General features: G+C 39.5%; 1 protein-coding gene across 2 annotated transcripts in view; it reads right to left on the bottom strand.

Moving 5' to 3' along the window:
- Nucleotides 1–1,710: 1,710 nt before the first annotated feature.
- Nucleotides 1,711–16,051, bottom strand: part of nlrc5 (NLR family, CARD domain containing 5) — a 55,093-nt gene continuing 40,752 nt past the window's right edge. For both annotated transcript variants that reach the window (XM_030052992.1, XM_030052994.1), the window contains 18 exons: nt 13,681–13,764; nt 12,803–12,889; nt 12,363–12,422; nt 10,871–10,954; nt 10,252–10,335; nt 10,032–10,127; nt 9,036–9,119; nt 8,724–8,810; nt 8,544–8,627; nt 7,680–7,778; nt 6,917–7,000; nt 5,988–6,071; nt 5,691–5,774; nt 5,413–5,496; nt 5,245–5,322; nt 3,707–3,790; nt 2,297–2,380; nt 1,711–2,135 (listed from right to left, as the gene is read on the bottom strand). In XM_030052992.1, coding sequence (XP_029908852.1) covers nt 2,054–2,135; nt 2,297–2,380; nt 3,707–3,790; nt 5,245–5,322; nt 5,413–5,496; nt 5,691–5,774; nt 5,988–6,071; nt 6,917–7,000; nt 7,680–7,778; nt 8,544–8,627; nt 8,724–8,810; nt 9,036–9,119; nt 10,032–10,127; nt 10,252–10,335; nt 10,871–10,954; nt 12,363–12,422; nt 12,803–12,889; nt 13,681–13,764 — 1,513 coding nt within the window. In that variant the 3' untranslated portion in view covers nt 1,711–2,053. The remainder of the gene's footprint in view (nt 2,136–2,296; nt 2,381–3,706; nt 3,791–5,244; nt 5,323–5,412; nt 5,497–5,690; nt 5,775–5,987; nt 6,072–6,916; nt 7,001–7,679; nt 7,779–8,543; nt 8,628–8,723; nt 8,811–9,035; nt 9,120–10,031; nt 10,128–10,251; nt 10,336–10,870; nt 10,955–12,362; nt 12,423–12,802; nt 12,890–13,680; nt 13,765–16,051) is intronic.

The raw sequence follows: 16,051 nt of genomic DNA, 5'->3' as shown, positions 1-16,051 counted from the left end.
AATGACCACAATTTTCAGAGGAAAACCACTTGACAGATTAAATGTTGCAGTGTGCTGTTTGATGTCAGACAGCTTGGACTATGTTAGTCAAAATCTCAGCTGTCTAGCATTATGATAAGACTCATTTTGGTGTTAGAGAACTGACAAACAATGTCAGAGTCTCATTTTTCTGCCCGCTCACTTTGGGAGAGAACTAATCAAATAATCAAATAAATCAAATAAATCAAATAATCAAACTTTAGGTGTTTTAATCATGAAAAGAACAAACAGCATGTGCACTCAAACGCAGTGGTATCCCCTTTTAATGCTCTTAAAAGGGGATACCTTTACAATACTTGTCTTGCAGAAAATATTACAAATGCAATTTACAATTGCATTTCCTTTCATTCACTCAATGTATTTATGACATTTGAAACTCAGATTAAATAATGTCTAAATAAATATCAAAACCTTACAGAGTTATTGCTAATTCCTTAATTTGTGATGAGATCAGAAATAAATACGCAAAGTGTATAGAGACCACAGCCTAAAATGGTCAGGAGGGTGGATTGGACTCCCTCCTAACTTGTTTCACTGAGTTTATGTGTTTGTTTGTTTGTTTGTTCTGAAAAATGTAGCCTCTAATTGTAAACATTGTACAGTGCAAAAATGCCTCCTTGTGCATCTAAGCCAGTGCACTGATGTTGTTTCTCAGGGGAGAGCTTACTGGCTGTCATATATTAGTCTCAAAATAGTAGCTGAACAGCTCTTAGTGCTCAGTACTGAAGCAAGTGTTTTTTCATTTTGTATTAGGAGACCTGTGACAACACAAGAAAATGAGAACTGTCCACTAAAACGCTTTCTGATGATGAAGCATCAGTTTTGGAGACTAATTTGTGAGTCTGTTTGAATTTTCCTACAACTATAAACCTGAGGTGTAACAGTTCTTCAAATCCATGGTTCAGTGCAGATCTTGTTTTTTTGTTTGTTTGTTTACATATTGCATATTTCAGTAAAAGAAAAATATTATCTTTCCAACCGAAACTTGTTTAATGCATGAAGTGCCATATTACATTCCTGTACAATAAGAAATTATTTAGAATAAGTTTTAGTAGGTTATACAGGTCATAATAATGTCTCCTTAAAACAACTGTATTTATTCAAGTTTCTCACCAAAAACTAAGTTTTACAAGATTACATTTGAGCACATCATGATAACATAATAATTTACCTTGCAAATCGCACAGGCAAATCATGTGTTTGTGTCAGTAATTATCATCTGTGCTTTTCACAGTCAGTTGTAGAGTTGTATACAACAGACTTATAATCTACCATTTCAGGGACCACGAGACGGAAGACAGAACCACGACTTGAGACCGTGGACGTTTGTACGGCGGTTTCAGAACAGTTACACCCCTAACTGCGATCTTGACAGAGAGACAAATGCAGTTGGATGTGAGGTGCTGTGACACTCCTGTTCAATCCAGGAAGCAAATGAATACATACCAACAAACAAATACAAGTTGGTTCATGCTACACATTCAGGGAACCTCACCATGGACTTTTACTTATTTATTTTAAAGTTGCACAAGTTGTTTTCCATACATTGGATGCTCAGCCCCTGTCACTATGTACGTAATCCTATACTGTAACAGTCTCCAAAACGGATGCCTCAGCCCAGACAGCCCAGTAGTTTTGTAAATAACTAAAATGTATCCTATTATTTTCTTGTTCAATCAGTAGTTTTATCATGTGTACTGAATTGTAATTTGCAATACCACTTACACTGTTTCCATAGCAAGTCTTTGGATTCAGCTGGATGTTTAACTTCAGCATGGCACATGCTAAGCTGCCATTTACAGCAAGCTGGTGACAAAACTTCACATGACCTTCTCACCAGATCGCTTCTCATCCACGGAATTCACAACTCATGTACTTCATATGAATTTTAACACAAGACTTAAAAAATCAGTCCCCTTGGTTTCTGATGGTTGTACGGAAGCACTAATCCATCTTTGCACAAAGTGGTAAGTTCGAATGGTTACTTCTCCGAGTCAGAGCAAATGAAGCCAGATCAGGTGGGTGAGAAACTGAGCCTCCTGTCCTTCATTGTGAGACTCGGAGCATCTCTGTTGGAAATGCTGTTCCTCCACAGCCTAGATGGCACAGTGAAGGAGAATACAATATGGTCTGTGTTCAAGCATGTTTTGAATTATTATTTCAGCAGACAGACATGAGTAGCAAAATGTACAGGTGCCCGTTTGAGACAAAAATCAAATCCTGCCTCTGAATATCTACAGAAACAAGGAAGGTTTACCTGATGAGCTGCACAGCAGGACAGGAACGTAAGGCTTGAACCAGAGCCTCTGCACCAGAAACACTCACTCTGTTGGACTCCAGACTGAAGAAACATACAGTACACACCTTGTTATACAAATGTGTGTGTGTGTGTGTGTGTGTGTGTGTGTGTGTGTGTGTGTGTGTGTGTGTGTGTGTGTGAGTGAGTGTGTGTGTGAAATTCAGGCAAAAGAGGCATAAAGAAAACTTTAGTAAACTGGACTAAACATGAACTAAAGCTTAAAGGCATAATATACTTATTTACTTGTTCAATGGTGAAGATGATCATATCATCACCGGGGATTTGTTGATCAATAGAATTCAGTCCACTGTTACTGTGATGACTGCTGAGATATTGAGCTCTGAAAAAAGCCAATCTGGCCTAGCACTCCCTGCCCCACTCCCCCCGCCCCTTTACACACACATAGCCAGGCTGATGTCAGCTACATGGAGCAGCGCTAGTCTGCAAAGTCTGGCATTAACAGGACAGCACCCACACATTTCAAGCTGTTGAATGCCTGTGCTTGTTCAGTCAGTTTGGAATACCCTATTCGTTATCATAGCAAACAACCCACATCCATGGAACTAATGATCAGCTTTTACATTTGTTGTTCAGGTAAGCAACATGTGCTGTGAGTAGCTAAGCTAGCCTTAGCAACTGCCAAGACAGTGCCACTGTGTTCACTTTCACTCTGAACCTGCCTGTCCAGGATGACTTGTTGCATGTACAGTATGGAACCTAAAATGGATGTTTGCCGGGTTCCTGTGGCTGTTGGATGTGACACTTCTTGCAGGACTTTTAAAGATTTCTAACTTCATGTGCTAAAATAAATTTTGCTTGGTATAAAATGTAGCCTTTAAGTATGATAAATGAAATACTACTAAGCTTTAAATTAAGCATGTATACAAATGTAGGCATCAATAGCTGCTAGTACTAAAACATAGAAGCATAGAAATAAACAGTGTTCCTTTAAATAAGTGAAATGAAAATACAGAAACTACAAACTCTGCCACTAGGGAAAATTTCTTCTCTGGACGGCAATAATCTAATCTAATCTAATTTTAAAATGAACTGAAATTTAAATTTAAAATTTAAATTGAAATATTGAATAAAATTTAAATGAATTTCATTTCTTTTCAGTTTAAGTTTTTTACAAGTTGTTTACTACAGTAAAATAAAAAACTACACTTAAAACATCAAACACCAAAAATCTACCCAAAGTGAAATGACATAGAAGTTAAATGTCAAAATTGATGCCAAATACCCATGGTGTGTGTGTGTGTGTGTGTGTGTGTGTGTGTGTGTGTGTGTGTGTGTGTGTGTGATGGTGTGTGTGTGTGTGTGTGTGTGTGTGTGTGTGTGCGTGTGCACGTGCCATAATAAACTCACTCTAATGTGGTAAGCCTCTGACAAAGTGGCAAAACTTTGGCCAACTGGACTGCTACATCATCACCACAACTGTTCCACCCCAAACTAGAGAAAGAAATACAGAAACACAAAACACAAAATGACAATGACCACAAAAAGGACCCCTCTCAACATTTAGATCAGGGGTATCAAATACAACATTTGAAATCATTTGAAATTAGAATCAGGTGAAGTGCTAGACATTTATTTATATATCAAAATGTAATTGCAAACTAAAACATCTTAGACAACGTTTTTAAATGCCGTACACAGCCTGAACAAGGTTTTATAATGAAAATATCCTTTGACATACTGTCCAAATAAGTTGCTGAAGATAACGCAAAGAGAGTGCTGGCTTTACTTTTAAAGCCATAGAGGCTGATAACATGTAAGCTGCTTTAAGTAGCACTGGGCAGCTTTGCATGTTAGCAGCTTCAAATGGGAGCCAGAGCTGACTGTTTGAACCTCAATATGTAGAACATACAATGAGACAGCAGTAAATACACCCGCAGCATGCTCATGTTTACCAATGTGGCCAGCCTGTACTGCTTAATCCTCAAGGAAACCAGAGAGATGAGAGAGCGATACATTCATGGTGAGTTCAGCTTTCTCCAGAGACAGTGTTGCTCGCTGCTGTTTGGGAGATAGTTTGGATTTCACTTTCAAGTTGTGGTTTGTTATTTCCTATGTTGGGGTAGGCAGCCACATGCCATGGGGAGCTGAGAGTCTGCACTGGTTAGTTCCTCCTTTCTGCTTGAAGGTGAGAGGATCAGTGAAATCACCTGGTGTAGAGTTTGGTTGGAATGAAAACCTGCACTCTCAGCCCTAAATGGCACATGGTTGCCTATACCTGTCCTATGTGGAAAGGTGAACACACCAGAATTTCATTTGGATGAACAGGGTGAATTTACAGGGTCTTGGTTTAGTAGGGCATGGGATGCTTTTTTTCCATCATAGCTCCATTTTGTGACTTAGGCTAATAAGATGGGTGTGTAAAGCCCTTTGACCCTTTGAAATTGCAGCCAATTCAATTGATTTCTTTCAAAAACATGGGATAAAGGGCCATTAGCTCATTAGCAAGAAAGGACCAGAAATTTGTAATAAAGAAGTAAAAAGGTACTAATTTTATAAAACACCGGTAAAAAAAAAAAAAAAAAAAAAAAAAGAAGCAAAGAATCAGAAAACTAGCACAAAAAAGAAGCAAAACTTTACCAGGAAACAAGTAGTAGTGAAGTAGTACTAAAAAAGTAAAAGACAACTATCATTACAATTATGTATTAAAAATTAAACTACAAGAAAGACGTCCGTTTATTGAGTATTTGAGGCTGAGAACCTCTTCACAAACCCTACAGAATTTGAGCAGTGCTTTTCAAACCCCCACATGAGACACAGGCTTTACTTCACAGTCACCAAGAGCACAGGCTGGATTTATACATGGGCTTTTGCATTTATAACATATAACATTTAATCAGAGATAAATGATGATTTATTTCATGATTCCATTTCCTCTGTCATCTCACCTCACATCCTGTAGGAGGTGACAGTGGGCCAGACTGGCGGCTACGGCACACAGCTCCGAAGTCCCAACGGAGGTCAGACTGAGGCACCAAACAATACAATCAATACGCACTCTACAAAATACTGTATACACAGGTTGTGTTACAAAACGATTGAAGCTAGTGTCTTACTTAATCTTGGTGAGGTTCTTCATATAGACTAGTGCTTTGGAAAGACTCACAGACCCTTCATGACCTAGATTGTTCTCTGATATGCTAGAAAGGACAAACACACACACACACACACACACACACACACACACACACACACACACACACACACACACACACACACACACCCATACACACACACATATATAGCAAAGACACAGGAACAATTAACCTCAGGATTGAACAGAATATGTATCAATAAGACTGTGTCAATTTGTGTTTGCATGTGTATGACTTACTCTAGCACGGCAAGGTACGTGAGCGCAGGCAGAACCAGGGCCATTTTGCAAGCAGTGACATCACCAAGTCTGTTTCTGGAGAGACTGGAAGACAGTGGAAATGGGCTTGTGTGGTGAAGTGATTACAGACTCGCATGAGATTTTTTTTGTTTTACTCTTTTTCAGAATAAACCAGATCAATTTAAAAGCTAAACAGAAGAGAAAAGCACTGAATACAAAACTACATGCTTCTTCATCAGTTTTCTACTTTATTACTTAATGGAATAATCTGTGATGTGAATGTTGTTGTGTGCTTACTGGAGCTCACGCAGCTGATTACAGCTCCTCAGAGCCTCCAGCAGCTTCGCTCCTGATTGGTCATCGATAAGGTTCTCTGAAAGACTAGAAGACACAGGCACATGCACAAACACATACACACACACACGCACACACTTGAAATAATAAACAATGTGATGTACTTCTTTGACAGCATCAGTAGTAGTGAGTAGTGGCAGGCATATCCTCAGAAAATCAAAATGTGCCTCACAGAGGATTTGAAAAGGAAATCAAAAAGAAAGACAAAGAAGTCATATACTATATTATATAAAATTATATTCTAATGAAATTACTCATAGAACAGAAAATAAAACAGTCAAAAGTAAATATGAAAGTCCATGTAGGGAAATTCATAGCTAATGGTAAATTAGCTTTATGAGGGCAACTCAGAGCTAGTTTAGGTTCCTTAGCTTACACAGCTATAGTTACAAATATTTATATAAAAACTCAATAGCTGCTGCTACCTACAATACCAGTCCCACATTTGGGGAGGCTAAACCTGCAGCAGCTGGAATGTAACATACACAAATGAGACAGCAGATGTCTTTAAGCAACTCTTGCTTCAAACGCAAGAGAAAAATCCTGGAGAAATATGCCTGTGATCTTCTTGGCAAGCTTAACTGTCTATCTTATGACTTAGACAGCCAAACTGGCAGATTATACAAAAAGTTAAGACAGATACAGTGAAGGAAGAATAAAACATATTCATAACTGTTTTGGTCGCACTGAAACTTCTCAGATTCCTTAAAGAACTACAATGCACTAGCACTTTCATGGCTGTTTACAAGATTTGAAAAAATAGGACTTTAAGGATAGGTTGCATTAAATTACATGTAAGATGAACATGTTTTGCATATACAACACTGCTGGCACAATTATGAGACTACAGTGGCCCTCTGCCTGCACCCTACCTGATCTTCCTGAGGTCAGTCCAGGCAGGAAAGAGTCTGGTCAGCTGTTCCACCCCTGTGTCAGCCATCCTCCAGCCCTGCAGCCTGACACCGCAAGAAAGAGAAACATTCCAAGCACATTTGAAGGAACAGTGATGCCAGTGATTCTGCATGTTTAGTGTACCATTTGCAAAATGTTTATACTTAATGTTTCTGCTCATGTTTTCCCAAAGACTCCCTCCGCCAGGGAAAATAGTTCCCAGGGAAATCTTTGCTTTACACAAACAGTTCTGTGGTCCATGAATGGCGATAACTTTGTTAGCCGCAGAAGCAGAACATTATAATGTGGGTGTTTCAACCAATAATTCAAATTTGGAAATCATGCAATTTTGATTATATGAATGGCTTTGCATGAAACTTTGCAGAAAGCGTGGCCACTAGGCTTCGCCCAATTGACAATTGAATTGGCAACTGCCAATGGACGGAATCCATCATGATTGCCAGTTTAGCTGCCAATGCTGTACAATGCCACACCGTCAATTGCCGATGCTATGTTTGGTCAACAGGACAAAGCTGCTGTAAAAATGATGACGGAAGCCTGGTGGTCATGACACAAGGAAGGACTGATTAACTTCACTGACGGACCAAAATTGGGGCATGGTGATGGGCGGAGGTGTGCTCTCTCAAATAATTCATGCTGTAGGATAATGGATGTGGATGATAAAAACTTACTAATACACACTGTATGTGCCGCATAATTTGTGTGTATGTGTGCAAAACTCACTCTATTGCCTCCATGTGTGGGTGTCCCTCCATAGCAGCTAGAAGATCAGGCATGCCCTTTGCCTCTGATGGTCCCGTCACTGTAGCGACTTTATTGAGACTGGAACATGCAAACAAACAAAACCCAGATTAATAAATACATTTCTAGTAATGTGGTGAATACTTGCAGTTGCACTATGCACTCATAAACCTTCAACTCATGGACTTTATTTCTATAGCACTTTTCTAGTCTACCACTCAACGCACTTTACAATGTTTGCCTCACATTCACACACTGATGGCAGGAGGCTACCATGCAAGGTGCAGGACAGAAAGACGCTTTTACATGGAGTGACCACTCCTGACGATCGTGGCTCATGAGCCACGACACCTAGTTACACACGGGAAAATGCCTATAAGGATGTGCTGTGATTGAAAATAGTAACATTGCAGGGGAGGGCATATAAAGGGTTATGTCCGTCTGACGAAAGACGCTTTCACATGGAGCGAGAGAACGAATCACAAGATTCAACTGACGTATTTGAATCTGTGTCTTTGTTTATGATTGCCTTGCATTGTGGGTAATTTGATAACTACAGTACAAATTCTTCTTTTTTTCAAGAAATAAGAAATAATAAAAGACATCTTCTGCCAGGTTGGTTGCATGTGCATCTGTTTTTTTTTCCTATCTTCTTCTTCCGTTGGGTTTTATGGTGAATGGCATCCATAACCTGGCAAGATGGCATCCCCATGTGTGAAAAGGCAAAAGATGGAGATGTTTCTGAATGTAGCTGCATGTGTGAATAATGAACATCACTATCAGTGGCTAAAGGTTAACACAGTAATTTACCAGTGACTCTGTGTGAAAGAGGCTTTTGTAACTCACTTGAGTTTGCATATTGACTTGGTTTTGCATAATCCATGGGCCAGACACATCCTGCTGTCTTCATCCAGAGCAACCAAGTCCAGACTATGGGTGCACACACACACACGAGAGAAAATGTATGTAATGTATCTATGTGCATGTTTGTGTAATCAAGTGTGTCTCTGTGTGTGTGTGTGTTACCACAGCTCTTCCAGACTGCAACACTGTCCCAATGCTCTGACCAAGTGCAGCTGTCCAGATACCGTCCATCCACGACAACGGGACAGACTAGAAAGCACAAGTTTAACAGTAGCCTTCACTCATATTTGTTTATATCAAACAGTTAAAACATGATCATTTGCTTTCATTATATCGTTTTACATTCCCTGTATTACACAGTGGTCCATTTAGTATGGTTTCACGCACACATCTCTGCTTACAAAGACAATGTGCATGCCTGTGGGTGCACTGTGTGTGCTGAATGTTATGTGATGAGTACAGGAGCAAGCTTACTTAATTGATCTGAGACAGGGCAGCGATTCAAATGTTCTGGCCAGAATCTCAGCGCCTCTGTCACTGATGACATGACCTGACAGACTGAGAGAGAGACAGATATTTTCACTCATTATTTTCATTTTCATTGCATTCAGAAAACACTGGTTCTTCAGTAATAAGGGGTTGAGCAATGGTGGACAAAGGTTACTCTTTCTTGGAAAAAAACATTAATCTGCTAGTTTTGCTGCTAAAATTTGTGTGTGAAATGGCTAGAGAGAAACTTATAAGGATATATTTCTGTATTTAGCTAAACACTTAATTATGTTCAGTGATATGTGCTCATAAAAGAAACATCATTTCCTTTTCAGTTTTCATACTTGCAAATTATTGGCTTTTTTAAAAATATGTAGCATTTGATATTATAGTACTACTTATAATATTGTAAATTCTATAAATATTGACATTACAATGTTATTTATCAGTGGAAATAAATGAATTAATCAAAGGAAATACATTGATTGTGTTCATGCTTAATTTAATATGTTGTTTCATGTTAAATTTCTGCTTCAGCTAGTATGCTCACATATATTTCATGCCAATAAAACATTAAAAACTGACTGATTAATGAAAATACAGTGGCTCTCAGGTCACATAGGTGCCTTGCTTTGGACAGATAGTGATAGTGTTAATGTTTTAGTGGCTGCTGCTTTGATTTTAGCCTTAGGTTAAGTGAAACGATTGTAGAAATCTAGGTGTAGTGAATTTGCAGACGCTTGCACACAGATTCTCAGTTTCGGCTGAGCTAATATTGCCAAGGTTGAAGATTGCTATTTGCTCACTGGCTTGCTCTTTAAGACAGTTATTAACTGAGCACAAACAACCAAACAACTTCTGAATAATATTCTGCTCAGCACAAATAAAAATGCACTGGACTGTTTTCACATTCCTTCACAGTTCATTTGTGCTGAGTAACACTGTGCCTGAGGGACAAAAGCTAGTTGATGTATTGCTCACTTTAGGCGCTGGATGCTTGGACACTGCATCAGGGCCTCTGACAGCTGCACAACCACATCAGCACTGCCTCTTGCATCTGTCTCCTTCAAACTAATACTGCAAAAGAAAGAGCAAATGAGCTTAATGCTGGAAATTCAAAAAACAATCATTCATGATGGAACTCTTTCCATTATGAATGACGTGGCAAAAATTGGCAAAGTGGTACAAACCGAACTCTTACCTGAGGGTGGTGAGATTTGGCAGCAAGGGCAGGACAGAGCAGAGGAACTCAGCGCCTTCTGTACCCAGGCGGTTGTGGGACAGACTATGGACAGTGAGAACAATACTATCAGGGAAAAGGTTTTGGAACATGTTTCACGTGATCACAAAGGTCTTAACCCAGTCACCCACTGAGCACTACACGTCATTTAAATGTTGAGTCTATGCTTTAACTCTCATTTAGCCCATGTTCTTTTTGGCTATGTGCGGCCTAGTTTTGAATGAAAAAATAAACAGACTGTTATTTATTCAACTAAAGAATAAACAGCTGTTAATATCAAGTATATGCACCAAAGTAGTTCATATGCTCAAGGTAATGCTTCATTCTTTTTGTTATAAGTATGTAGCCTAAGACACAGAAGTCTACTAAACTCTCAACTCAGTTTTAGCCTAGACATAAATTGCTCACTGGGCAACCAAACCTGTCCAAAGTACAAAAGTATTTTATGTAATGTATGCATCTGCACAAAAAGGTTTCATTGCTATATATCTGAAAATAAAGTAATTTTGTGAGAAATTCAGTGAGTGTGCAATCTGTGGGCTTGGTTTCATATCCTTATAGACGAGAGGATGATACTAACTCCAGCTCTGTCAGTAGAGGACACCTCTGGGTGATACTGCTCATGGCTGCTAGATGGCACCCTTCAACTGCACAGTCCACAAAGCTACAGGAAGGAAGGAGGAGGAGGATATTTTGAACACAGGCTGCCAGCAAAATATTGAGAATTCTTTGTTCTGTGATTCTTCTCTGAAACACTGACACCAAAAAAGAAATAAGGCTGTGTTCTATTCCCAGAAGCGTCTGGTGTGAATGTCACCACTGAACTTTGGAGTCTCTGGGCCAATGTGTCACCTGGAACACAGCCTGGACACCATTAACAATGGGTGCTACTTGTAGTGCTGTGTTTCTTAAGACTACATTTCACATAACCCCTGTGGACCACATGAGAACCACAGTCATAAAGCAATCCAGCAGATTTTCCACAAAATCTGACACACAATGTAAAGGCCATTAGAGTCTGATAACTGACAACACTAGTGTGATTAGTTTAGTGACTAAAATGAATGTGGCGATGATTTATTATATCCACCAGGTGTAGCTGGAGAAGATCTTATTTCCACTGCTCTGTGTGTGTGTGTGTGTGTGCGTGTGTGTCTGCTTTTCTTCCATTAACTGTCTACCTTGCTTGACCAACTCTGTAAATGCTACACATAGCACTTCTGAATATAAACCTGCCCTGTGTTCCAAATCGCATACTTCTACTTTTTACTTTAAGTATGTACTGCAGCTGCCCTTACAAAGTATGTAGTTTAGTATGCAATATGCATGCGCATGCATACTACTGGGACACACTACATACGTAATCCCTGAAGTCCGACCCTCTTGCTCACTTCCGCCGCCCTCAGTAGCGCCACATTTGAATGTTGTTGTCAAAATGCCGGTGCTGTTTCATACTGCGCTGTCGTCTGTCATATTTCTGATCTTCTGTCTTTCTGTTGCTTCTGCTGTCACTGAGCGAGGTGAGTGCGATGTGTGTGTTGTGTTGTCTTCTGTATGTGGGCGTGGCTTGTCAGTGTCTCAGCCAGTGCGATGTAATGTCCGCTGAGCAAAGGATTGTGGGTCAGAGTAGCCAGAGAAGCATGCTGAAATGCATACTGCGAAATCTGACCGGATGCAGTAGAACATCCTGGTACTCTTGGCATACTGCATCTGACATACTATGTATTGGGACATACTAATTCTTTTTTTTCCCTACTAAATAGTATGGTAGTATGAGCATTGGAACGCAGGGACAGTATAGCTTATTTTCTCAGTAGGAAAGAAAGCATGACTGGATCTGCAGAGTGACCACTGAAAATACAAAGACAGATCAACTCGACTGCTGCATTCATTATGTTTTTCCTGATTATAGTACAACTTTCTCAACTTTGATATCACATAAGAGCCACAAAATACTACTTCCTACATAACACAACATCCCTAAGGACAGATTTTGGTTAATGTTTATTCCAGTTGCATAGAAATTCATTAATATTCCAGTCAAATACCACATGTAACAGGAAATTCTTTACCTGATTGCAGTTAATTCAGCAGACTTCATCAAAGACATATGTAGTGTGGTTTGATACACTCTGCAAAGTAAATGAGAAGTTGTCTTTCCACTTATTTATTTATTTTTTTATTTCTCATATAAAGACAAAGTAAGGTGCTGTCTATCTGGCATGTTTCACTTGCCAAAGCCTGCAGCCTCCATCAGAGATGTTGCTGAGGCTTCCTGTCAGCTGCCTGAAGGCTTTGGCAGTCAAAATATGTCAAGTAAATAGCAACACCTTATATTTTCTTTGTATAAGAAGTCAGAACAGTAAGTGGAAAAAGTCAGACAAAATTAATGTTATCAGTCAGTTGTGTTTCTGTACATGTAGGTGTATGTGTCACTAAAGTAACCAACATGTACAGTGAGTTGAAGATCTCTGAGGTGAATATGGAACCTCTACACATCTGCGTATCTCACCTGATGGTGTGTATGTTGCTGCTGAGGTCCAGACAGCGACACACCAAACTAACAGCTGCTTCTGATTTGATCCAGTCCTCGTTGATACTGTAGTGGAAGACAGACAGAGAAGTGTTCACACTATTAAGTGTTAATGTAACAGTGGTGAGCCACAACTGCTTGAAAACTCTCACTACTGAGCCCTTTTAGCAGTAGAACAGGCCAGATGAAAGCTAAAAAAAAAAAGCAGCAATTAGTGGATTAATTATCTCTCAATATTTTGTGATCTTGTTTAGAGGAACGCTAAAGGTAGATCCATGTATATCTGTTAAAAATTCACTGAATGAGAGTCACTGCAACAGACGCAGGGAACGGAAACTTCTCTTAAAACATTTCCAAGATGTGTATTTCAAATACACATGATACATTGTGTAAATAAGACAGCTTCAGAGTTGCTGTAAGGTTTAATGTACTAACTTGTTGGTTGTTGGCTGTTTGGTAGAGCTGCAGATTAGCAGAATGGCTACTAGGGTTGCACTTTAAGATCATTTTCATTGTTGGTGAACCAAACATTTTTTTTTTTTTTTTAATAAAAAATTAATCAATGAATCATTTAGTCTATAAAGTGTCAAGAATAATGACAAATGCTCAGAGGTTAGCAGAGCTGAACATAATATCTTAAAATTACTTCCTTCCTCTTAGTGAAACAGAAACGTTTAGGAATGTATTTAAAAATAACTAACAGCATTTTCGAATGTAGGACCTATTCATTTTCTAATTGCTACATTGACTTATTGATTAATCGACTGATTATTTCAGCAGAAACCATTGTGATCGAGCAAGTCCAGCTAGAAATTGATTAGGAACAAACAACAGAAGGTGGATCCATCTCTGCTCACCTGACACAGCATTTCCTGTGATCGCTGCTGAGTAGTTTCATCATATCTTCAACCCACTGTGACTGAATCAAATTGTTGCTCAGCCTAAAAGCAACAAGTACAAAGAAACTGCTGCTACATTTCAGATTGACATTATTCAGCATGGAGGGCTTGTATGACAGAAAATATGTCCTCATACTGTTCTCAAGTCGGTCAACGGACTGCCCAAACCTATCTCGGCTCACAATGACTGGCCAAATTCTGATAGCTGAGTGCTTAATTTCTATTTGACAGCTTATTTAAACCCATTTTATGGTGCTTTAGCTCAAACATAACGCACAATTTCCATGCGACCATACAGTAAACGCATAAGGACATTCCTAACTAGAGGCCTGTAAGAGAAATAATCTTAAAAACGCCAAGGTAAAATGATGCTCATACCATAATTTCAAATGTAACATCAACACTGTGGTCTTGATTAGTACTTGTATACCTTTTGCAATAACTGAAATTTTATTTTACTTTATATTTGACTTTATAGTGCATTCAGAAAGTATTCAGACCCCCTTCACTTTTTTCACTTTTGCTATGGTGCAGCCTGATACTACAATCCTTAAAATTCTTTTTTTTTCTCTCATTAATCTACACTCAGTACCCCATAATGACAAGTGAAAATTGAATGGTAGAAATTTTTGGAAATTAATTAAAAAGAAAGACTGAAATGTCACACTGACATAAGTATTTAGACCCTTTAGTCAGTACTTAGTTGAAGCACCTTAGGCAGCAACTACAGCCTTGAGTCTTTGTCGCAACAAGCTTTGCACACCCTCGAGTTCTGTCAGGTTGGATGGAGACCGTCAGTGGATAGCCATTTTCAGGTCTCTCCAGAGATGTTGGATAGGGTTCAAGTCAGTGCTCTGGCTGGGCCACTCTGGGATATTCACCGAGTTGTCCCTGAGCCACTCCTGTGTCTGTGTGCCCAGGGTCATTGTCATGTTGGAAGGTGAACCTTCAGCCCAGTCTGAGGTCCTGAGCTGTGGAGCAGGTTTCCAATGAGGATATCTCTGTACTTTACTCCACTCAGCTTTCCCTCAACCCTGACCAGTCTCCAAGTACCTGCTGCTGGAAAAAAAAAACACCTCCACAGCATGATGCTGCCACCACCATGCTTCACTGTTGGGATGGTGTTGGGCAGGTGATGAGCGATGCCTGGTTTCCTCCAGACACAATGTTTGGAACTGAGGCCAAACAGTTCAGTCTTGGTTTCATCAGACCAGAGAATCCTGTTTCTCACAGTCTGAGAGTCCTTCAGGTGCTTTTGTGTAAACTCCAAGCGTGCTTTCATGTGTTTTGCACCAAGGACAGGCTTCTGTCCGTAGCCACTCTGACATAATGCCCAGATTGGTGGAGGGCCGCAGTGATGGTTGTCCTTCTATAACTTTGCCCATCTCCACACAGGATCTCTGGAGCTCAGTCAGCGTGAGCATCGGGTTCTAGGTAACCTTTCTTACTAACGCCCTTCTCTCACGATTGCTCAGTTTGACCAGGCGACCAGCTCTTGGAAGAGTTGTGCCAAACTTCTTCCATTTGAGAATTATGGAGCAGCAGAATTTTTTTTGTAGCCTTCCCCAGATCTGTGCCTAGCAACAATCCTGTCTCTGAGCTCTGCAGGCAGTCCCTTTGACCTCATGGCTTGGTTTTTGCTCTGATATTCACTGTCAGCTGTGAGGCCTTCTATGGACAGGTGTGTGCCTTTCCAAATCATGTCCAAACAATTTATTTTTGTAGATAATTGTAAATAAATTCAGGCAGTAACGGGTTAATGCGAGAAAAAAATAATTTAATCGATAGTAGCAACAGGCTGCAACATGACAAAAGTGAAAAAAGTGAAGGGGGTCTGAATCCTTTCTGAATGCACTGTATTTTATTGATTTCATTTATTTTATTTACTTTCACACTTTTTAATTCATAACTTATTTGTCATAAGAAGACAGTTTCTTGTTCTACAATGTATGCCTGATTCAATGCATATCAGAAAGCAATAAATGCATTTTGAAGAGTAAAACAAAAAACAAAAAAACAAGAAACAAAACAAACAGCCCCCCCACCGCACTCCGCCCCACCCCCCAAGCCCAACGCAGTGTGTATGTGTGTGTTTCTGGAATGTGCAGTAAGGGTATCAGGTTGATGTTTCATAAAGCCTGCCAGCCATCTGGCCATGAGCTATTACTGGACAAGCTTATGCAACATTACACAGCAATAATCAGCATGCCAAATTCATTCTGATTATGTGTGCCAAGTTGTTTAAGGTTTGAACTCACATTAAACAGGTCAAGAACAAGATAAAACCTGATGCCAGGGCATAAACTCCTCTATAATTTTTTAAATTTTT

This window comes from Myripristis murdjan, chromosome 6, assembly GCF_902150065.1.
Source record: "Myripristis murdjan chromosome 6, fMyrMur1.1, whole genome shotgun sequence".
Taxonomy (NCBI): Eukaryota; Metazoa; Chordata; class Actinopteri; order Holocentriformes; family Holocentridae; genus Myripristis; species Myripristis murdjan.
The sequence above is the reverse complement of the archived record's forward strand: the minus strand, read 5'-3'. Positions and strand labels throughout refer to the sequence as shown.